The sequence below is a fragment of the Crotalus tigris genome, unplaced genomic scaffold (assembly GCF_016545835.1).
Source record: "Crotalus tigris isolate CLP2741 ecotype Arizona unplaced genomic scaffold, ASM1654583v1 scf7180000018301.7375997, whole genome shotgun sequence".
Classification (NCBI taxonomy): Eukaryota; Metazoa; Chordata; class Lepidosauria; order Squamata; family Viperidae; genus Crotalus; species Crotalus tigris.
The window spans coordinates 7,290,602-7,314,670 of NW_024096931.1; the positions used below are offsets into that span (position 1 = coordinate 7,290,602).

Below are 24,069 nucleotides of genomic sequence, written 5' to 3' on the forward strand. Positions count from 1 at the left end.
AAGGTTATGGTGCAATTATGCAGAAAGAGTTATGGGGTTGAGATGGATGGCGTCCCCGGGTTTCGGAGAAGAAATATATGGACTTTGCCTATTTTATGAAGGTTAGTCCTTTCTAACTGCAATAAAGATCAGAAGAGTTGAAGCAATGGTCTCTTGTGGGATAATGCAGGGCTGTGAAAGCTGGACAGTTGAGAAAGAATGAGGGAATTAAGATAGATGTATGAGTTATGGATCTCAAGTTGGTTACTGATAAAACCATGAGCTGGCAAAGAATGGGTGAGTCAGTAAGGACAAAGTTTGACTGATTCCTTGAGTGAACAATGAGCAAGTAGACATTTACGTCCTTTGGGCAAGTGATGGGAATGGATGAGGATGAGGATGAGCAAAAACAATGGTACTTGAGAACGTTAAGGGAATAGAAGAAAGGTAGGATAATAGATAAGGTCCATGGATGAGATTAATATTGGAATGATTACTAAATAAAGTTAGGATGGCAAACATTTATCCATACCTTCACCAGAAGCTGAACCGATCAATATCAATTAATTAATTCATAATACCTATCTTAAGAAATATAGTACATCAGAAGGTCTGATATAATGGTCTGTTGGGATGCTGGGAACTTTGTAAATAAACTAAAGGTTGATCTCTCTTCAGCTGCTTCATAACACATCAATGCATTCAGAGTGTGTCTATACATTGCATCTACCTCTGCTTGGTGCCTCTAGATCTGAGAATCTAAAACGGGGGTCTTCAAACTTGGCCCTTTTATGACTTGTGGACTTCAACTCCAAGAATTCTTCAGCCAGCATGCCTGGCTAAGGAATTCTGGGAATTGAAGTCCACAAGTCATAAAAGGGCTACGTTTGAAGACCCCTGATCTAGAAGAACATGAGTGTGCTTGGGATAAAACTTGGTTCACTCATCAGTCTGAATTCGAAGATCCGCTCAAATGCACAGCTGCCATGCCCAATAGCAGTCTCTTGTTAAATTCAACGTTGCCTAGGAAGCCAAATCTAAGATGATACTGTGTACTCACTAAACACTTTACAGATGACCAAGGATTCAAAAGAAGAAGTGCAGAACTGAATGAACTCATAATTCTGGTAGAACTTGCTGATGCTTTGTCCCAAGCAGTAGTTGGGCAGGATTAGGAAGACTTTATCTAATGTGTTAGACAGATCCACCATGCCAAGCTCTGAAAGAGAAGAAACGTGGGAAGAACACCAAGAACCTTGGTAGCTTAAAGCCATTAAAACAGGGGTCCCCAACTTTGGCCACTTTATGACTTGTGGACTTCAACTCCCAGAATTCCTCAGCCAGCCAGCTGAAGCCCACAAGTCATAAAGTGGCCAAGGTTGGGGAGCCCTGCATTAAAACCTGTCCAGCCAAGGTGACAAAGTCCAAACTCCTTACCAGGAATGCTCATGATGACGACTGCCAAGAACGTGGCTGTGCCGGAGAAGATGTTGAAAATGGTGAGGCGGGTGTAGGCTGTGGCTGCTACTGAAAAGAAGAAGCTGAGCAAGTACATGAGGGGGATAATGGCCCAGCCATACAGGAGAAATATCTGCATTATATCCACAAGATGGTTGTCCTCGGTGAATGCTTTGACGTCAAAGGCTTGGAAGATCACCTGAAGAAGAACAGAATAGAATAGAATAAGGATAGAATAAGGATAGGAATAGAATAGAATAGAATAGAATAGAATAGAATAGAATAGAATAGAATAGAATGGAATGGAATGGAATAGAATAGAATAGAAAATAGAGTAGAGTAGAGTAGAGTAGAGTAGAGTAGAGTAGAATAAGGGTAGAATAAGGATAGAATAAGGATAGGAATAGGAATAGGATAGGATAGGATAGGATAGGATAGGATAGAATAGTATAGAATAGAATAGAATAGAATAGAGTAGAGTAGAGTAGAATAGAATAGAATAGAATAGAATAGAATAGAGTAGAATAGAATAGAATAGCATAGCATAGCATAGAATAGAATAGAATAAATAACTTTATTGTCACTTTGAACATACACTAATCGGCATACATTAAAATGGAATTTCATTGCACACAGCTCTCAAAGGGTCACCACCTCCAATATACACTACATAAATATGAACAGAATACCAACAGAAATAGTTATTACAATTTAAGACCCAGAAGAATCCAGAACTTTGACTAACAACTGCTATCTAGAGCAGTGGTTCTCAACCTGTGGGTCGGGACCCCATTTGGGGTCGAATGACCATTTCACGGGGGTCACCAAACCATGCTGTCCGCCATTTTTTTCCCTTTTCCCTAGCTGTCCTACTCCCTCTTATTGGTGGCCACACCCACTTGGGGGTCACCACAACATGGGGAACTGTATTATGGGGTCACGGCATTAGAAAAGTTGAGAATCACTGATCTAGAGGCTTAACCTATCACTTGTCCTCTGGTCGCTAAAGGGAACAGGGCTCAAATGTTTACTTCCTCTGCCCTTCCCCAAATTAGGAACCTGGACAGGAAAAGTAACCATCTATCCAATTGCTCAGTGAGATTCATAAACACATTCTGGACTTCCATTTCATTTTGGACTAGCCAATAAAGTAATCACAATGGTCAGAATTCTCCATTACTACGAATGGAGCTGTGAATTCTGGATGTCCTTAATACCTAAAAGCGAACAAGTTAGAAAAGCCATCATGGAATCTAGGACGGTACTAAGGGCCAACTCTACTAGAGCGTCATATCTGAGTTCCAGAAGAGCAGGTAACCAACAGATGCCAGCAATGAGTAATACCTTCTATGATCTCTTTGCCCAACTTCAATCTATAAATCTTTCATTCTGATCTCTACTATTGTCCAACTACTGCTCAAATAACTCAGCCAGGTATTAATGCCATCTAACAGGTGTATACCCATCAAAATCCTGCATTTCCACATTGTTCCTTCACATGAAATTCAAAAATGTCTCCCTCCGTCAATAGAAGATTGATGGGTCTGCTGATGGACCCTTTTAGCTGGATCTTCTCCTCAATGCAATTCAGTGAAGCTTTTTTTTTGGAATCACGACACGAGCTATTCAGGAAGGACTCACCAGGATGAGGGTGCAGGGTATAAGGAAGTTGACGAGGTCCCACAGAAGCGCAGAGAGCCAAAAGTTCACCATGTAAACACCGCTGACAAACTGCACGTGCTTGGCTTTGATGGCTCTCTCGCTTACCAGAAGGAGTGCAAAAGTGCTGGACAAAGAGGCCATTCCATAGAGCAAGTTGATGGCAATCGCAAAACCCGTCTGGCTTCTGCAGGATATGACAGAGAAAGAGCACAATCAGCTGGAAAAACTGTGATTAAAAGTTGGATCCAGAAAGCATTCTGGTGGAACTACAATTGATCTGGGTGGGAATTGGGGATAGCTTGAAATGGGTGGGACTTGGTTGCTAAATGAAGGAATGGGCGTACCTATGCCATCTTGAGTTCTTAAGTGAAAGATGGGGTATAATCTAAGATGGGATGTAAAAAAGATGTTGAGACTCTAGAAAGAGTGCAGAGAAGAACAACAAAGATGATCAGGGGACTGGAGGCTAAAACATAAAAGGAACGGTTGCTGGAATTGGGTATGTCTGGTTTAATGAAAAGAAGGACGAGGGATGACATGATAGCAGTGTTTCAGTATTTGAGAGGCTAACACAAAGAAGAGGGAGTCAAGCTGTTCTCCAAAGCGCCTGAAGGCAGGACAAGAAGCAATGGATGGAAACTAGCCAAGGAGAGAAGCAACCTAGAACTAAGGAGAAACTTCCTGATAGTTAGAACAATTAACCAGTGGAACAGCCTGCCTCCAGAAGCTGTGAATGCTCCAACACTGGAAGTTTTTAAGAAGAGACTGGACAGCCACTTGACTGAAATGGTATAAGGTTTCCTGCCTGAGCAGGGGGTTGGACTAGATGACCTCCAAGGTCCCTTCCATCATCATCATCATCATCATCATCTGAAGCAAGCAAACAGATTAAAAACAAAGAAAGTTTGGACTCACTCCATGAGCTGGTCTTTTGCTGTTTCGGTCATGTTGCGAGGTTGTGGATAGTTGGCAACTGTGATGGAGGCGTTTGGTCCAGCTATTAGCCTCAACAAGGCGTTGTCCACCAGTAGCAACGCGGTGGCGGGAGAATGAAAGGCTTGGTTGTTGAAAAGAGCGGTTACTTCCATCTGTTTTGAGGTCTCTTGGAAAGAAGCTGCTGCTATGTGGTACTCATTAAAGGCTCCGGCTTCTTCGGATGCTCGAGAAATCAGGTATTCCTCCAGGTTCCCTGCAAGGACATCCATTTCATGGAGTGAGAAGTCCTCAAGAGGGCCTCCTCACTGACCAGCACCCTGCTTCAGCCATTAGCACTCCCTTATTGGAAATGTGGGACACACCTGCAAGGGCCATAAGCTCTAACTGTGAAGGCAGGAAGCCTTTTGTAGAGTGATTTTTCAGGTATTTCTACCCATGAAGACTACAGGGAATTCCTGGCTTACAATTGTTCATTTAACAAAAGCTCAAAATTACAGCAGGTTCAGAAAAAGTAATTTACAACCTATAAATTAGGTTGTGGTCTTTGCAAGCCATTATATCACCCATCCACAGGTCTTAAACTTGCCAAGGTTGGACACCCCTGGTCTAGACTGAAGCATTTTTTAAAGCCCAGAACAAAAAGATAACATTCAGAAGTGGCTCAAGCAGACAATTCTCTATTTTACTGGAGCATAAGAAGGGGATGAGGCCCAGCACCGCCTGACTTTGTTATTCTAGTCCATCATAATAAAAGTGGTTTTAGCCTTCCGCTGGAGCAGATTTCCTGGTCTACCTTGTGGGGTTGACTGCAGTCAAGCAATGATGTAGGTTTATGTAATGATATGTGAGAAAGACTTTGACAAACAGGACAGAGAAAGGAACGAGCAGATAAAAGAGGGCTTAGCCCACAGCTACATAATGGGTGAAAAAAAGTAGCTTCCTAGAGTCTCAGTCTGTAAAGAAAGTGGTAGGAGATTTAATACTTCTAAGATTTTTTTAATGTAAAGATCAATATAAAGCTTTTCTCTGTCCAGTTGTTCCCATCTCTAACGGGTGATGCTCATCTTCATTTCTTAGCTGAGGAAGCCAGCGTTGACTGAAGATGCTCCTGTGATCATATGGCCAACATGACTATATGCCAAGGCACAAGGAATGCTGTAACCTTCCCACTGAAGTGGTACCTGTTTATCAGACGTATCGGGACTGTTTTGCCATTGCTGGCAACGGGGTGGGTGCGGCTTCCGCGTGACGCGTCCGGCCTGCGGGCTGACAGTTTGACACCCCTGATCTACTCGCACTTGCAAATTTATAAACTGACAGGAAGACCTGGAGGAACGTTGTCCATGGGGTCGCGATGGGTCGGACACGACTTCGCAATTAACAACAACAACAACAACAAGTTTGACAGAAGCTGGGGCAAGTAACGGGAGCTCACCTGTGACACTTGGGTCTCAAATTGCCAACCTTCTGAACGACAAGCCCAGCATACTAACTGCTAGGCCACCCCACCCTTTCTCTTTTAATGTAGCCTTACAATAGAGTAGAATGAGCTCATTGGGTTTTCGGTCTGGTCTACCTGGAAAGGCTGACATCTTATGAGCACAAGGGGACCCCATCTTCTGAGTTCTGCTCTAGAAGGCAAGCTTCTGATTGTCACTGACCTACCACCTCCAATGGCTCCTGGCGCTGGGCACCCACCACATCCTTGTACTGTGCTGCCAGCCTCTCGCCCAGACTGGAGCCTTGGGAGACGGAGAAAGGCACTGTGGTCTGGCCGTATGGATTTAAGGTCAGCTTCAACAATGGAGAGTCTTGTGGTCCCGGGAAGGTCTTCGCGGCGATCAAGGCAAAAGCAGTGAAAATGAGAGGCACCAAAAACTGGGCTGCTACCATCTTCCAGTTGCGCCAGCTGTACACAGCCCTCTTCATGAACATGGCGTAGAATTGTTGGCAGCAGAGGTAGAACTACAGGAGAGAGGAGAGGACACATTTAGGCAGGAGAGTGAGTTTTTTGCAAACACTTTATTCCGGATGGTTAGAATCACCCAGAAAAAGGTTCTTGAAGTCAGAGTGGATTTCAAAGGGGGCCTGGAAGAATTTAACGCAAAATTAGGAAATGAATTCATGCACTTATGTCTTTTGCTCCTCCCCAAAGCTACCAAGACGGGTAGTTCTTGATCTACAACCCATTCTTTAATGATGGTTCAAAGTTACAACGGCACTGGAAAAAAGAGACTTATGGCTGATTTCAGCCTTACGGCCGTTGTAGCTTCCCCAGGGTCTATCAAAATGAATAGAGTCTACGTTGAACGCAACCCAATGGTGGAATTCAGCCAGTTCACACCCGTTCAGCAGAACCGGTAGCTATTTTTTTTGTTGTCCAGGCCCAGAATGGACTTCCGGAACCGATTGTTCACGTATTTGAATCCCACCACTGACGCAACCCCTCAATTTTCCATGACTAGAAGCAGAAAGTATCTGTCCATCTTATTGGTTCAAATGCTGAATCGTACTCTGGATTCACCCCTCAAAATTTGAAGAACAGTGAAAACATAGGCGGTCCCTAACTTAAAAGCATATTTACAACAGCTGCAGCATTATGGGCTCATGTGATCACCATTTGGGACCTTTCCAGGCTGACTTCCAACAAGCAAAGTCAGTGGATTCAAATAACAACAACAACAACAACAACAAAGTTGAAAGGTCATCTGGTCCAACCCCCTGCTCAGGCAGGAAACCCTATACCATTTCGGACAAATGGCTGTCCAGTCTCTTCTTAAAAACTTCCAGTTTTGGAGCATTCACCGCTTCTGGACGCAGGTTGTTCCACTGGTTAATTGTTCTAACTGTCGGGAAGTTTCTCCTTAGTTCTCTCCTTGCCTAGTTTCCATCCGTTGCTTCTTGTCCTGCCCTCAGGTGCTTTGGAGAATAGCTTGACTCCCTCTTCTTTGGGGCAGCCCCTCAGATATTGGAACATGGCTATCATGTCACCCCTAGTCCTTCTCTTCATTAAACCAGACATATCCAATTCCAGCAACCGTTCCTGATGTTTTAGCCTCCAGTCCCCTAATCATCTTCGCAAGATTCATTTAGCAACTGCAGTTTGACTTAACAACTGTGGCAAAAAGGACATAAAATTGGGTGCGGCTCATTTAACAATTGTTTGTTTAGCAACAGAAATTCTATCGTATATATTATATGTCGAGAATTACCTACATTCTCTTTGTTTTTCCCTCCATTAAAAAAGAAGAAACCCCACCACCAAATGGGAACAGGATTGGAACCCACCCCTGTGTTCAGCTTAATGCTGGAGCAATCTTCGGTGATGAGAGTGCCGCTGTCGTCGGTCAGGTTAGTCAGGCCACTCATGCTGCTGGAATCATCCATGGCCCAGTCGTTGGATCGCCGTTCATGCTGGTACTGCAAAGCTGGCAACTGGGTGGCTTGGATATCCATGCTGGAGTCTACAAGCTTGCCAACTCTTCAAGAAAGAGACCACATTCAGAATATTCCTCCCCAGTTCCTCCCATTTTATTCTCATAACAAGCCTTATATGGGATGTGTTCTTTTGAGAAGGCCAACCCAAGTTCACCTTCCAAGCTCACCTTCCAAGCTCACCTTTCAAGTTCTTCTTCCAAGCTCACCTTTCAAGTTCTTCTTCCAAGCTCACCTTCCAAGCTCATCTTTCAAGTTCATCTTCCAAGTCACCTTGCAAGCTCACCTTGCAAGCTCACTTTCCAAGCTCACCTTTCAAGTTCACCTTCCAAGTCCACTTTCCAAGCTCACCTTCCAAGCTCACCTTCCAAGTCCACTTTCCAAGCTGACCTTCCAAGCTCACCTTCCAAGTCCACTTTCCAAGCTCACCTTCCAAGTCACCTTCCAAGCTCACCTTTCAAGTTCTTCTTCCAAGCTCACCTTGCAAGCTCACCTTCCAAGTTCATCTTCCAAGTCACCTTGCAAGCTCACCTTGCAAGCTCACTTTCCAAGCTCACCTTTCAAGTTCACCTTCCAAGTCCACTTTCCAAGCTCACCTTCCAAGTCCACTTTCCAAGCTGACCTTCCAAGCTGACCTTCCAAGTTCACCTTCCAAGTCCACTTTCCAAGCTCACCTTCCAAGTCACCTTCCAAGCTCACCTTTCAACTCATCTTTCAAGCACATCTTCCCAATTCATCTTCCAAGCCCACCTTTCAAACTCACTTTGCAAGCTCAACCAAGAGTTACCTAAGGAAGACCTCTTCCATTGTAGTAACTGAAGCTCCATAACTGGCAATGCCCAGTTCTTCCCGGCGTAATTCCAGCTCTGTGAACAGAGCCTCAAATCTGGAAGGAAAAATAAGTGAGAAGATTTGAATTCAGACTACATTCACAGCAACATCCAGGTTGATTTTGAGAAGCCTGTGGACAGCTCCCTTCAGGCCAGCCTATAATGATCTTCATTTTAAAAAGGTCTCTTAGTAATTATAGCATTTTAATCAATATAGAAGGAGATATGCTGTGAAGTAAACCATAGACTTTGCAGCCACCTTTATCTATAACATAGGCCTAATGGTCTCTTAGAAAATAAAAGGAGAGAGTGACAATTTTGTATAGAATTGGTCCCCTCTGTCAAAAAAAATTAAGGAATCAGGAAATGCTAGAGGGTGTGTATTGTGTGTGCATGCATGGCAAACAGATGGCTTAAGATCCTTTTCAGCTATTCTGAGAGCACCTATAATAGGTTCCCCTGCTTGCACAGGGGTTGGACTAGATGACCTCCAAGGACCCTTCCAGCTTTGTTATCCTGTTCTGTTATTCAACTCTGCCTCCCAGGTTCAAAAGCTTACGAAACTCAGTTCTAAGACTAAGGCCGTGTTTGTTCACACAAGACATGACAACCCATATGACCAAATTCCATTTAAGGCTAATAGGGTCCTCAAACTTGCCCCATTGAGCTATTCAGGGCAGATTATGAGGGCAATGAGTTAAGTCAAACGAGCTCTTGACCTAGATAACCACGATCAAATGTGGCATGGTGAGACATGGTGAAGTGCATTGGAATTCGACATATCAGACAGCCACGGTCAAGGCACATCATGCAAGCAAAACCAAAGGGATCAACTGGTGGTGCAACGTTCTCTTTGAACCAAGGTAGCATCCTGCAAGGCCAGGTTCTCCAGGTGGATTGGACCCAACTCCCATCACTTCCATTGAGCCTTTGGGAAACGTGGACCCAACCTGTGCATCCCGCGTAGTTACTAAGGGTGAGATTACTTGTGTGTGCTCTCATTGGGTAGGATGAAGGACAGTTCTGCTCCCGCATTGCTTTCCAGAGAGGCGTTGGGGACATAATGATAGATGAGGTGGGAGATCTCTCCAAGATTACAATAGGGCTCTTTCACCATCACCATGTGGTACCCAGCACCTGAAAAGGAAGAATGATATCGCCTGATGAGCAACGGAGACTTTCCTGGGACCATGCCTAGCTTTCCGGGCCTTCAGAGCTAATCTGCCTACTACACTCAGCCAACCATGGTTTGAACCTGAAAAATGTCATCAGGACTGGACGTAGTTAATATGTAGAGTTGATGGATAGACTCAGAAGTCAAAAATACTTTCTGGAAGAAAGCCCAAAGGTGGTTTTTTTTTTTTTCACGAGGCAACTGGACTTTCGTGTTTTTCTTTGAAGACGTTTCGCTTCTCATCCGAGAAGCTTCTTCAGCTCTGACTGGATGGAGGGGAATGGAAGAAAGCAATGGGAAAGTACTTCTATAGCACGCTGGCTGAGGAATTCTGGGAGTTGAAGTCCACAAGTCGTAAAAGGGCCAAGTTGGAAGACCCCCGCTCTAGAGCAATCTCCTTACCATATTTGTGTTTGAGAAAGAGGGACGATCCACAGCACTGGAGTTCCCCCTTGGCCATAATGGCAATGCGGTCGCCCAGCAGGTCTGCCTCATCCATGAAGTGGGTGGTGAGCAAGATGGTGCGGGTTCTTCGCTGCTGCTGCAGGAGCTCCCACGTGGCTCGCCGTGAAACGGGGTCCATGCCTGAGGTAGGCTCATCCAGCATCACCACCTGCTCAACGCAGAGAACAGGGTGGTTGGGAAGCCAGTCTCTTGGGTCTCGAGCAGAGAAGTGGGGTAGTAATCATGGAAAGAGGTAGTAGAGGCCATGGCCAACTCAGAAGGAAGAGGGAAGGGTGGACACAACCTGAAGTAGCAATGATTTAGCAATGATTCCCCTTCTAGGGGAGAAAAGCTTCTCTTGCCATCCCTCTCTATCATCCCCGACTGCTTAAGGTCAGCTTACCCAACCAAACCCTTTGCATTATATCAAGAATGTGAATGATAACATTTAAAAAAAGAAGAATTCAAAAAATGCACTGTTTTCTCAATTTGATCACGCGGTAGATATTATGGTTTGAAGATGAGAGGACAATCCTTTATTAAATAAAAATGAATGGATGGATGGATGAATGAGAAAGAAAGAAAAAAAGGAAGAAAGGAAGGAAGGAAAAGAAAGAGAAAGATAGAAAGAAGGAAGGAAGGAGGAGGGAAGAAAGAAAGAAGAAAGAAAGAGAAAGAAAGATAGAAAGAAAAGAAAGAAAGAAAGAAAGAAAGAAAGAAAGAAAGAAAGAAAGAAGAAAGGAAGGAAAGAGCAGGGAGGGAAAAAAAGAAAGAAGGAAAGAAAGAAGGAAGAAAGAAAGAAAGAAAGAAAGAAAGAAAGAAAGAAAGAAAGAAAGAAAGATGGTGTCACAGAGCTCAACTCAGTGTAACGTCTCCCTTTTAGTCCCATCTGGTGGTGGTGATTTGGGCAAACTGTTGGGAGACTATTTTCAACTATCCAAAATGGCAGGCTGCAAGTACCACAAATCAGTAACCAATGGGGTTTCCTGATCCTTCATTTACATTTTAAATGTAGAAAGACCATGATGGAAAAACAAGGGCTTCAACTCAAGATGGTGGAGACACTCAACCTCTCCACTCCCATCTTCTCCCATTGGGAAGGCAAGCAAGTGGTCCCCATCCACTCTGCAAAGCACCACGTCTCTCAGAACCCCCTGCACAGGTGAACAAGGATGAAAGGAAGGGGCTTAGCTGAGACTCACCTGGGAGTCCCCAATGAGCGCAATGGCAATGGAGAGCTTGCGTTTCATCCCTCCAGAGAGGGCCTTCGACAAAGTCCTACGTTTCTCTTGTAAGTTGAGGATGTGAAGGATATGGGTGATCTCCCCTGGGCATTTTTCAGCAGGAAATCCTTTCAGCTGAGATGGAAGAGAAAGAGAAAAAGGTATGAGGCCCGAGCCTGGCATTATGATTATACAGGTAGTCCTCAATTTACAACTGGTTGCTTAAGGACTGCTCGAAGTTACAACGGACCTGAAAAAGGGGAGTTATGACCTGGATCTGGAATCCAACCATTTCTCCCCACCCCAATCTTCATGTAACTGCATGTCCAATGCTCATCAACCGGCCTGCATTTTCAGCCATTTGCAGTCTCCTGCGGTCACGTGACTATGTTTTACAATGTTTTTTGACAAAAACCAGCATTTACTTCTGATTTGGGGCAAAAACAGCCCAAGGTGAACAATGGGGAATTCACTTTATGGTCACAGCATTCATTTAACAACTGAAAAAAAAATATTTTCCCACTACATGTATGGATTCTTCTGCAATGTCTTTCACTTAGACTAGGGGTGTCAAACTCAATTTCATTGAGGGCCACATCAGCATTGTGGTTGCCCATCGGGGAACCGGGTGGGTGTGGCCAGGGTGGGTGCAGCCTACTGGGTGGGCATGGATGGAGTGGGTGTAGCCTACTGGGTGGGCATGGCCAGCTCTACATCATTCACATCAAGGGTGCCTGTGTGGGCCTGGGCAGGAGTGGGACAGATCTTAGGGTCTCTGGCAGAAGGGGGTGGGACCAGGGCAAGCACCAAGGCATGGTGCATTTCTTCATTCCTCACAAAGGGGGACACCTCCCCAGCATGGACCCAGGGGGTGGGGCCGACGCGGCAGGGGCTGGTTCCTCGCTGTTTCCAGATGGCCTTGTGGAGCTAAGACTGAATGCGTTTCAGCATAGATGGCCACCACAAAATTGTACTTTGGCCTGGGCCAGGGCCAAGGCAGCGGGGGCCATTCCCTCACGGTTTCCAGGATGGCTTCATGGGCCACATGAAACCACTTCGCGGGCCACATCCAGCCCCCAAGCCTTGTGTTTGACATGTCTGACTTAGACAGTCTCTCTTTCATTTATTGGGGTTGCCATCAAGAAGAGGGGGTCAACCTATTCTACCAAAGCTCCTGAATGCAGGACAAGAAGCAACAGATGGAAACTTATCAAGGAGAGAGAACCAAACTAGAACTAAGGAGGAATTTTCTGAGAGTGAGAACAATTAATCAGTGGAATGAGTTACCTCCAGAAGTTGTGCCTGCTCCAACACTGGAAGGTTTTTCAGAAGACATTGGACAACCATTTGTCTGAAATGGGATAGGGTTTCCTGCCTGACTAGAAGACCTCCAAGGTCCTTTCCAAGTCTGTTATCATTCCAATGGGCCTTTGGTTGCTGTTGACCACTGTTTATGCTTTGGAAATTGTACATAAATAAATGATTTCTCCTAGTTTGGACCAAGTGGACAAGTGGCATCTGAGTTCAGAACAGACTGACAATCTTTGCAATGCTAAAACGATCATGACAGACCATGAACAGCGGGCAATCACACAACCTCTGGACTTTGCAACCAGAAAGGCAGAGACTACAGTCGCTCAAGTAAACACTGAACTTCCAAAGTTTACCCCAGAGTAGAAGTAAAGGTGCTCTTCTACCGTCATGTGGTCAAAGAGAACATCGTGCTGAGGACAAAGACCCAGACTCTTCCGGATGAGAACCATGTCTTGGGATATTTCATAACCGTTGATGTATGCCTGTCCGCTTGTTGGAGGATACAACCCTAAGAAGCAGCCAAGGAGAAAAAAGGGGACACGGGTGAGGGCCAAATATAACTCCAGCCAACGTAAGAATGGGCAGTCATAAAAACCTGACTTATTTATAAATAAGTCAATAAATTTAAAACAAGGAGATGGAGGAGATGTTAGAACGAATGGATGAAATCAGCTACAAGTGTTAAATCCCACAACTTCCAACAGACCAACTCTGAACTAACATCCAAACTCTTGCCATGGTCTATCAGTACAGACTAGCATCAAAACCAGCGCAGAATATTAATTGGGCCTAAAATCAACTTTGCATAATTTCTAGTTGCTGTGCTCTTTGTTGATTCCAACTGGAATAGGTGATGAATTGATTTGATGGTCTTAGAAACCTTTTATTAACACTACTAAGCCCCATTTCCGCTCATCAACAATAAACATAACAATAACACCTGAATTTGCAGGGAAGTTGCTGCCCTTCCAGCCCTCCAGTAAAGCTATGGTTTTCTTAGAATATTGTTTAAAAGGTATTGCTTTCTTTTGTTCGTATGGGACCTCTAGGTCAGTGATGGCGAACCTATGGCACTAGTGCCAGAGGCGGCACTCGGAGCCTTCTCTGTGGGCACGCATGCTGTCACCCCAGCCCCGCCTCCCACCGTAGCTCCCTCCTCACCAGCAGCCCCCCCTGGAGGAGAATCACCCCTGGGTGCAGCTGGGCAGCAGATGATGCTGCGGGGTGTGGGCGGAGGGCGTGGCTACCATGGCATTGTAGGGCTGCCTGGGCGATCTGCGGCGTGCTGTGGATGGCCCTGAGGGTGGGCAGGGTGAGGGCGGAGCAGGGCGGGAGTGGGCTGGCAGAGTTCGCTATCATTACTCTAGATTGTTGGGAATCAGAGGCCAATGGTCTGCTTAAAGGATACCTTCTGAGTTCCAGATCAAAGGTAGTTTCAAGCCTCACCTGTCAGCATGGACAAAGTGGTGGTTTTCCCAGCCCCGTTGTGTCCCAGAAGGACGGTGATTTGTCCTTCATACATATTAAGAGTCAGGTCCTTCACAGCTTCTCTAGTTTTGCTTCCCACTTTGAACACCTGCAGACAAGCAAGGAAAAAGGATAAAGACAGAGAACCCCTATTTCTACAACAGATTCAGCAAAAATGCCCTAGAAGCTTTACGGTATTCAAGTTATGCTCTTAGAGTCAAGAGACTGAAGGGGCACAAAAACACTTGTACCTATTAAAGAGAAATTTGTAGCTGAGGGTTGAACTGTGGGGGTCCTTGGTGTTCCCTGAGCTTGGTGGCTCTCTTGCAGACATGTCACTAGCAAGTAGGTAACATCATAAAAGCTAGAAGGGAGTGGACTTTGCTCTTATAGTGCCAATAAAAGACACTATTAGGGTTGAATTGTAGGATCCGTGGCGTTCTCTGAGCTTGGTTGTTTTCTGCCAGACATTTCATTACCCAACTAGGGAACATCATCAGTGCTGCAAGGGAGTTAGAAGTCTCCCTTTAAGGAGTCAGGAGTCCAGAGCATACCTTCAGAGGCACCTAACGTTGGGTAGATCCTTCCATGTGCCTCTTCATTTGGTGCACCCAGTAGCCGAAAGATATTTCCGCACACAGAAGCACGTATGTAGGAAGCTCTTCCAGCTATGTCAGCAGAGTCTCTCAGAGAATCCAGAAGAAGAATTCCTTCTTGAAGGATCTTTGGAACTGTGCACATTTCCATCCAGTTTAATGGGAGATCTACAGTTCCCACTGCCTTTCATTTTTTTTTTTTTTTTCTGGGAAGCTCGCAGGGTTTTGCAAAGTCTGCTTTTTCTCAAACAAGCGCAGGCCTATTTTTCTTAGGAAGTGCTCTGAAAGTCACACGTTTGTCCACTAAAGAATCCTTCCCCAGCAACCCACATCACTACCACCTCATCCAGGTTTTTGCACTTAAGAGGGGAGCAACCAGCGGAAGACGCTCACCTTGGAAAGATGCTTGATTTTTACGCCTGACACTAAGTCTGAAGGCTCCTCTTCTATGAATTGACTTTTCAAGGCCTTCTCTGGGTCTTCCTCCTCTTCTTTCTCTTTCCCCAAAACAGTCTGGGGGCTGCCACACCAGTAAGAAGGCTAAAGAATCAAAGAGAATCCATTGTTCATTTCTGGAAAACTGATCCATGGAAGAGAGCCAGAAGGGTTTGTGTGGTTTTTTTTTTTTGAAAGTCTACAACAGCGGTTCTCAACCTATGGGTCGCGACCCCATTTGGGGTCGATCGACCATTTTACGGGGGTCACCAAACAATGCGATCTGCCATTTTCCCCCCTCAGGGGGCGGCGCCGCGCATGCGCGCCACGCCGCACATGTGCAGCACGTTCGTGTGACGGGGTCGCCGTCACACAAACGTTGAGCAACGCTGGTCTACAAGTTCTCTTCCTCTCTAGAGGAATGGCTTTGAAAAGACAGGAAACCATTTCTACAGGCTTTGAAACTCACTTTTCCAAGCAAAAAAATAAAAAAAAGATACTTTTCAAACATTCGCACACACAAATCCCAAATACATTACCGTGAAATGCATTTCTAATCTTAATAGCCTATTGACTGATGTTGACTCTTCGTGACCCCATGGAGAGAAGAGTGGTCCTCAACCTGGTTAACGGTCTTTGACTTGTTACTTAGTTCATGGGGCGAACTACACAGTCTCCTACTGTATAAGGATAAAAACGTAGATCCCTTAAGCGCTCATAAGATAACCCATATTAATGTTGACAAAGCAGTAGCTAAAATATATGTACAGCTTGAATGTATAGCTTGAAATGTATGTTTGTTAACCATTCTCTCTGATAAAAGAATTAACCCAAGCATATACAACAAGAAAGAAAAAAAAAATCACTTCTTGTGAGATAGGTGGCTATAAAAATTAGAGAGGATAGATGGATGAATAGATAGACACAGATAGAAAGAAATAGAGAGAGATAGAGATAGAGATATAAGAGATATATACACAGAGAGAGAGAGAGGGAGAGAGAGAGAGTTACAGATAGTTATAGGAAGGTAGATAGATATAGATAGAGGTAGAGGTAGAGATAGACATAAACAGCGAAACAGACAGATAGACAGAGAAAGAGAAAGACAGATAAAGATAGATAGAGAGACAGACAAATAGAAAGAGTTAGAGTCAGAGACAAATATATAGACAGAGACAGATATAGAAAGAGAGCTGTATGCAACAAAATTTCATTTTGATGTATGCCGATTTGTGTACATTCAAAGTGACAATAAAGTTCTATTCTATTCTATTCTATTCTATTCTATTCTATTCTATTCTATTCTATTCTATTCTATTCTATTGCATTCCACTCATTCCATTCCATTCCATTCCATTCCATTCCATTCCATTCCATTCCATTCTATTCTATTCTTATTATTAACAGACAGATAGACAGAAATAGAGATAGAGATATAGAGAGAGACAGAGATAGAGAGGGATGCCCAGTGCTTACCATGACAAAGAAGTACCAGGGCTGTGGGATGCCATATTCTCCAGGAAACACATTCTCCATGTACCAAGCCACCAAGCCATAGATCCCAGAATCCAGGAGAAGCATACCCAGGACGTGAGCCATGGTGAAGTTATCGTCTACACTGACAGCCTTCATCAAGTTTCCCCACTGTAGCCCTGTGCCTGGAAAATACAAGTATTTATTTATTAATTTATTTAGTTTATATGCTATCCATCTGTGCAATAAGCCGATGCTGAGCGGCTCACAGATCATAAAAAGTAGATAAGCAGTTAAAACTTTAAAACTGTGCCAATTAATTTTTTTTAAACAAACTACCGGTATGCAAATTTGAAAATGCAAACTTTTACAGTTCCAAATGAGCAGCACGCTACAAGGATTTCTTTTTTTCTTTTTCCTTTATATCCCTGCCTGGCTGGGGAATTCTGGGAGGTGAAGTCTACCCCTCAAACTTACCAAGTTGGACAACTTTGTAAATAATAATAACAACAACAACTTCCATCCTGCGACGATATCTGTAATACCATCAAACATCCACATCTGCCTATCCCAGGTCCTGGGTAAGGACTCGATAGGTAGACAAAAATGCCAAATCCAGTCTGAACATCTGGCTGACTGTGCAATGATCAATAATACTAATACTAATAATACTAATAATAATCCACATCTGCCTATCCCGGGTCCTTGGTAAGGACTCGATAGGTAGACAAAAATGCCAAATCCAGTCTGAACATCTGGCTGACTGTGTGATGATCCTCAATAATAATACAGTTGGAAGGGACCTTGGAGGTCATCTGGTCCAACCCCCTGCTCAGGCAGGAAACCTTATACCATTTCAGACAAATGGGTGTCCAGTCTCTACTTAAAAACTTCCAGTGTTGGAGCCGTATAAATAGGTTAATGTATGTAAATAATATTCCTGGCAGTGCAACCTTAGACATTGGCACCCAAGCTTCGGGGGAGAGTAACGGAAGGAAGCTGTTCGGTTCTGCTCACCTTTTCCTTCAAACCTGCCGATCAGCTGTGCCCCCATAGCCATGGCGACGTTGGAGATGAGGCAGGATGAGAGCTTCTGGCTGTGGGTCATGTGGTCGTAGCGCGGGGAGATAAAAAAGTACGGAATGTAGGAGAAAAAATAGAGGAAGCCTCCCGCAGCCGCGGCTACGTTTGCTGCAAACACAAAGTGGACATCGACTGTAAAACGAATCCATGGGACTTCATGGCCTTTGGGGAGCCAATGCGTTTGTCACAGATCCAGGGCAAGATGGCGGAGCAGAGGGAAGGAGGGGGGGGATAAGGGACGGGGACGACCCTGAGTGGAGATGGGGAATTTTGCATTGCGCTGCCAGCTGCTTCTTCTCCTACTTTTAAATATAGTTTAAAAAGATTTTCATACAAGTAAAAGATGGATGTAATAGTATATAAAGTGAAATTTTTAAAAAAAAGATAAAAGAAGAAATAGAAAGGGCAGTACAAGTAGGAAAGGGAAGGGGAAGAGAAGAAGGAAGGGGGGAATAGAGAAAAGAGAAGAGAGGGAAGAGAACGGAAGAGAAGAGGGAAGAAAGGGGGATGGAGGAAAGGGAAGGGAAGGAAAGGGAAGGAAAGGAAAGGAAAGGAAAGGGAAGGAAGGGGGAGGAAAGGAAAGGGAAGGGAAGGGAAGGAAAAGAAAAGAAAGGAAAGGGAAGGAAAGGAAAGGAAAGGGGAGGAAAGGGGAGGAAAGGAAAGGGAAGGAAAGGAAAGGGAAGGAAAGGGAAGGAAAGCGGGAGGAAAGGAAAGGGAAGGAAAGGAAAAGAAAAGAAAAGAAAGGGAAGGGAAGGGAAGGAAAGGGAAGTGAAGGAAAGTGGGAGGAAAGGAAAGGAAAGGAAAGGAAAGGGAAGGAAAAGAAAAGAAAGGGAAGGGAAGGAAAGGAAAGGGAAGGAAAGGGAAGGAAAGTGGGAGGAAAGGGAAGGGAAGGAAAGTGGGAGGAAAGGAAAGGGAAGGAAAGGAAAAGAAAAGAAAAGAAAGGGAAGGGAAGGAAAGGAAAGGGAAGGAAAGGGAAGGAAAGTGGGAGGAAAGGGAAGGGAAGGAAAGTGGGAGGAAAGGAAAGGGAAGGAAAGGAAAAGAAAAGAAAAGAAAGGGAAGGGAAGGGAAGGAAAGGGAAGTGAAGGAAAGTGGGAGGAAAGGAAAGGAAAGGAAAGGGAAGGAAAAGAAAAGAAAGGAAAGGGAAGGAAAGGAAAGGAAAGGAAAGGGAAGGAAAGCGGGAGGAAAGGGAAGGACAGTGGAAGGGAAGGGAAGAGAAGGGAAGAAAAGGTTTCCCATACAACAGTTACAAATTAATTCATTATCTCTCCTCCCTCTTTAAAGTTAAATCATACTTTTCTTCTGGCTGCTGAAAGACAAGGAAGACAGAAAAGGCAGGTAGGAAAGAATACTGTCTCTGTCTGCATCCCGCATTTTTGTTTTTTAAAACACTGGTCGTGCGGTAAAGTGATGTGGATCGAGCACGATTAATACTCAGAAGGAAGTCAATCAGAGACTCTCAGGACTGCCCCAGAAAGAAAAGAAAACGCAACCCAACCCAACAGAATGTAGGGAGGGAAATCTCTTCTATAATAAGAAAATATCCGCGTAGCTCTCCAGAGACAACTTAATTTCGTTGTGAGTTACACAATGGCAATCAAGATATCCTACTCTAAACTTTTACGTAACAAGGAAAGATGGCAGCTTAGCCAGCATTGTGTGAACAGGGGCAACCCTAACAAGAAGCAATAGCAGGAACCCCCTTGCTCACCTTTTGAGAAGAAGGTGCTGACCATGAAGCTGAAGGAGACGGTTGAGATGCAAAACACCACTAGGAAAGTGAAGATCAGAGTTGGGTCACTGCTGGCCAGCACAGCTCCCTGTCCACTCACCTGCAAAAACGGAAAGCTGTCAATAAATTCTCTTACTCTTTCAGGCCTCGTCACCTTCACAGAGACAGACAGATCTGAGAAATGGGGGTAGTGGAAGAAAGAGTGAACATGTTCCCCGAAGTCCCATCCTGTTGCCTTTTCCACTAGAGCTGAGGTGGCGCAGCAGTTAGAGTGCAGTACTGCAGGCCACTTTAGCTGACTGTGTTCAGCAGGTCAGCGGTTCAAATCTCACCGGCTCAGGGTTGACTCATCCTTCCATCCTTCCGAGGTAGGTAAAATGAGGACCCAGATTGTTGGGGGCAATGTAAATATATATATATATACATTGCTTACTGGTGTACACCGCTTAGAGAGTGCTTGCACTTAAAGCGGTATATAAGTCTCATAAATAAATATATGGATTTGCCCCATCCTGCCCAAACCTGAACCAATGCCTCTGTCCTTCATGAGATGACTACCAAGGTAGAAAGTGGACACAATGAGTATCTCTTGGAAGATGGTCACCTTTGGTGGCTATAGCATCAAACTCAACAATTCTGGAAAACGATGCGCTCTTAAAAATGCTTAAAAATGGAATTCACATTTCAACCTGCGATGTTGCATTTGTATTAAACTTCTCTAAACCATGCATCTGTATATTGAATTAGTTCTCGTATGCTAACTATATGTTTGTACCGGAAAAGTCATCTGGTCTTTTCATTGGAAGAATGGCTAACCAAGCTAAGAACTTGCTTTGATGTCTAGAATAATTCTCTTAAAAGCACATCAGCTCAAACTGGAAACCATTCTTAGATTATAATCTGAAATTATAGCTACACCCCCCCCCCCAAAAAGGGTTTCTCTTTAGCTAGAATCCATGTTTATGAGATTTTTAGTAATAATTTTAGGTGCAATTTAGATGCTGATATGTATATTGCATTTACCATGTTTTTATGTCTGTTTTAAGGTTAAAAGTAATAGTGATTATTAGTCCCTTAATGTGAGATAGACAGACAGACAGACAGACAGAGATGCTTTTCAATGTTTTTATGTTGTAAGTTGCCCAAAGTCATTGGATATGAGATGGGCGGCAAATACATTTCAGAAAGAAAGAAAGAAAGAAAGAAAGAAAGAAAGAAAGAAAGAAAGAAAGAAAGAAAGAAAGAAAGAAAGAAAGAAAGAAAGAGAAAGAAAGAAAGAAAGAAAGAAACTATCCCTAAACTAATCAGTGATATTTGAAAACATTGTAACTTCCATGAGATTTAAAAATCCTTGCTTTATTTAATCTATTTTTCCTCATGTTCTTTCTTGTACCGTATTTGTTTATATACTTTCTTCAAAGGGTCCAATAATATTTTTTTAATATGAGGATGCTCACCTTGACACAGGAGAGGATGGTCACAAAGAAGATGGACACTAAGAGGAAAAGGAAGAACAGGAGGAACCAGGCGCTCCAGTGTAGCCAGTTACTGAGTCCCATCATGCGCATGTACTCCTGTGGACACAAAATCCCGCATGGAACCATACATATCTGCTAATCAATGAGGGAGAAGCAAAAAATCTATATTTAAATGCCCATTGAATTAGCTGTCTGAGCTTTCCTCATTTTCAAATAGGCATCTGCACATTTGGTTTTCAAAGGTGTTTGCACGCTTACCACAAGGACAGAGGTTTTGTGGGTATTCTTGCCTGCCTTAAAATAAAGCCAAGTTCTCAAGAAAAACACCCTCAGGTGTTTGTACTAAATTCTAAGGCACAATCTGTTAAACCAGAGGTCCCCAACCTTTTGGGCACCAGGGCCGGTTCTCTGGATAAAGGTTTTTCCGTGGATCGCAGAGTGCCTGGTTTTATGTGCTGCCTGCAGCTGAGGGATGGGGCTTTGCTTGTTTGTGCGGACCAGTTGCTGGCATGCCGCAGTACCAGTCCATGGACCAGGGGTTGGGGACCCCTGTATTAAATTATGCTTATTATGACATCAAACCTAGTCATCATGGATGAGTTCGCCCAGGTATTCCATTTAAACAGTGGCGGAGGGATATCTCTAAATTTATACGGCAAGGAAAGAAACCAAACTATTCTATTCTATTCTATTCTATTCTATTCTATTCTATTCTATTCTATTCTATTCTATTCTATTCTATTCTATTCTATTCTATTCTATTCTAATTCCAATTCCAATTCCAATTCTAATTCTATTAATTTCCTCTCACAGTTGGGCTAGCCAACTAGCTAGCTTTGTCCTACCAAATCCCAGAACAGATCCTTCCATTACCTTCAGCTTCTTCTCCTTCTCATGCACTACGGCGCGGACAATATTGAGGGAGGTGTAGGTGAAGCTCAGCATGAGTAACAAGGGAAGCTGGTTCTGAATAGCCAGAAGGAAGAGGTCATTGACGTAAGGAGGATAAGGAAAGCGCCGAACGGTCACAGTCACCCGATCCAGCAGACTGGAAGTAGAGTTGTTGACATGGTACTGAATGATGGCCTTATCCACCACATGTTGCACTGCAAGGAAGCCTTCACGGAAGTACCCTAAGGAAGAAGGAAGCCACGTGAAAAGAGGTAGTATTAAATTCAGAACTTCAACAGGTAGCACCATCTGATAAAGCTTCTCTGATTTTGGAAGCTGTGGGATCAGGCATGGTTAACAGTTGGAAGGGAAACTATCTGAAATATCAAAGCTATAAGCTACAGTAGTCAGGGTCACATCCCAGAAAAAGGCATATGAGGACACAATTTTCCTACAGCTGCCAAGAAAATGACACCATCCTGACTAGGTAGTCATCAGAAGCCTAGCAAGATGTGAAGTAGTCTTCATTGATTCAGTGTTTTAAAGAGTTTATTGGCTTGTTTATTCTCTTCATTAGATTTCTATCCCATCTTTAGTCCAAGAGTTCAAGGTGGCTTCATTGTACAGCTTCATTTTATCTCATGACAGCAACACGGTGAAATACGTTGGGTTGAGAGACCACCAAAAGATAACCACTCCCCTTCTAAAACTAAGGGTGGAATTGAACCACGATTCCCATAATTCTAGTTCAACACTTGAGTCAGGTTATCATATTTTATGCCAACTTTGTCTTTCACAAGAATGGTCCTTGGGGTGGGGACAATAGACAGCATAGGTTCTAGAAACTTGTTACGGGTTACGTAACATGGGAAACGCATATCTCATGTTGGAGAGAACGTGAAAGACCGAAGACCAGTCAGAAGTAGAGGACAGCTCCTCATGTTTCCAGGTCCTACGGAAGATCTGATGATCTTTCAGCATAAAATAACCATTAGGAAAAGATTACCTGGTGTGCCTCCATCATCACTTTTTGCTTCTCTGGGTCCTGGTAACTGGAACAGTGGGAAGAGGTAGTGGGTATTCCAGTCTCGATCCAAGTTGGGGTTCAATCCTGTCCTTTCACTTGGAGGAGCGTTCCTAGGGCTATATTTGAAACGTAGCCGGTAACTAACCTGCAGACAAATCACAATGACATAAGAGTCCATCAATTCCCCGAGGCCATTCAAAACTAATTGCATCCAACTCCTTGGCTGGCCTGGAATGAATAACACAACATCCAGCCCACGTGTTGTTAAGAAATGTGTGCCTTCCTCCACCACATTCTGTACATCTGGATGGGTTTCTGCTTTGATGGCAGAACTGAACCAGGATTTCTCAACCATGACAACTTGAAGATGTATGGACTTCAACTCCCAGAATTCCCCACCAGCAAAGCAGACAAGAGAGATGTGACTAACTTAAATATCATGGCTTATACCATGATTTCCAGATGTTTCCTGACTTAAAATGGCTGGGAAACATGTTGCCTATTAGCAGTGATACGTATTAGGAGATTCTAGGAACCAAAAAGAATTCAGCAAATATATCTGGTCCTAAGGATTTGAACTAGACAGTGGAATGTATGGGAAATATAAAGGATTTGGCACATGGCACATAAGCATCCATGCATGTTTACAGACACTGTATTTGTAGTGTTCTCCAGTCCAGCTACATGCTTACTAGTATGCATGGATACACGTGCACCAGAAAGAAAGTGCAAATATGTAAATGTTCCAATATCTCAGGGGTTGCCACAAAGAAGAGGGAATCAAGCTATTCTCCAAAGCACCTAAGGGCAGGATAAGAAAAAAGGGATAGAAACTAACTAAGGAGAGAAGCAACCTAGAACTAAGAAGAAATTTCCTGACAGCAAGAACCATTAATCAGTGGAACAACTTGCTTCCAGGAGTTGCGAACGCTCCAACACTGGAGGTTTTTAAAAAGAGATTGGACAACCATTTGACTGAAATGGTACAAGGTTTCCTGCCTGTGCAGGGGGTTGGACTAGAAGACCTCCAGTGTCCCTTCCAACTGTTATTCTATTCCATTTTATTTCACTGCCTACATTTTTCATAGGAATGCCCCTAGATATATTATCTCCATGCAGAGATCTAGTTTTTATAATTCCTGGGTAAGAGACTATCATGCATCAGTTTGAGAGTTGTGAGAAGGTGTACTTGAAGAGAACCAACCAAGAGAACATCGTACCTGGAGCGGCAAGGGATCCTGGCTGTTAGCCACACAGTTCTCAAAAACCAGTCCCGCCAGTACGTTGCCCGAACGGTTATTGAACCTGATGTAGTGTTCAAACTCCTTTTCAGATGGAAACCCTCGCGCTACAGAGTTAAACAGAAACCACACAGTGATTTGTTAGGCATAACTGTAAGAAACTATGAGAAAGAGTGCATATATCTAATTTTACA

General features: G+C 43.9%; 1 protein-coding gene across 4 annotated transcripts in view; it reads right to left on the minus strand.

Moving 5' to 3' along the window:
• Positions 1–24,069, minus strand: part of ABCA3 (ATP binding cassette subfamily A member 3) — a 59,572-nt gene that overhangs the window by 12,554 nt on the left and 22,949 nt on the right. For all 4 annotated transcript variants that reach the window (XM_039349948.1, XM_039349947.1, XM_039349949.1 and 1 more), the window contains exons 4-23: positions 23,855–23,982; positions 22,614–22,779; positions 21,590–21,849; positions 20,696–20,812; positions 19,218–19,338; positions 17,444–17,617; positions 16,430–16,611; positions 14,912–15,058; positions 13,902–14,031; positions 12,809–12,963; positions 11,121–11,276; positions 9,877–10,087; positions 9,287–9,437; positions 8,258–8,356; positions 7,324–7,516; positions 5,697–6,000; positions 4,015–4,288; positions 3,079–3,283; positions 1,417–1,636; positions 1,040–1,198 (exon numbers count right to left, since the gene is read on the minus strand). In XM_039349948.1, the coding sequence (XP_039205882.1) occupies positions 1,040–1,198; positions 1,417–1,636; positions 3,079–3,283; positions 4,015–4,288; positions 5,697–6,000; positions 7,324–7,516; positions 8,258–8,356; positions 9,287–9,437; positions 9,877–10,087; positions 11,121–11,276; positions 12,809–12,963; positions 13,902–14,031; positions 14,912–15,058; positions 16,430–16,611; positions 17,444–17,617; positions 19,218–19,338; positions 20,696–20,812; positions 21,590–21,849; positions 22,614–22,779; positions 23,855–23,982 (3,552 nt within the window). The remainder of the gene's footprint in view (positions 1–1,039; positions 1,199–1,416; positions 1,637–3,078; positions 3,284–4,014; positions 4,289–5,696; positions 6,001–7,323; positions 7,517–8,257; positions 8,357–9,286; positions 9,438–9,876; positions 10,088–11,120; positions 11,277–12,808; positions 12,964–13,901; positions 14,032–14,911; positions 15,059–16,429; positions 16,612–17,443; positions 17,618–19,217; positions 19,339–20,695; positions 20,813–21,589; positions 21,850–22,613; positions 22,780–23,854; positions 23,983–24,069) is intronic.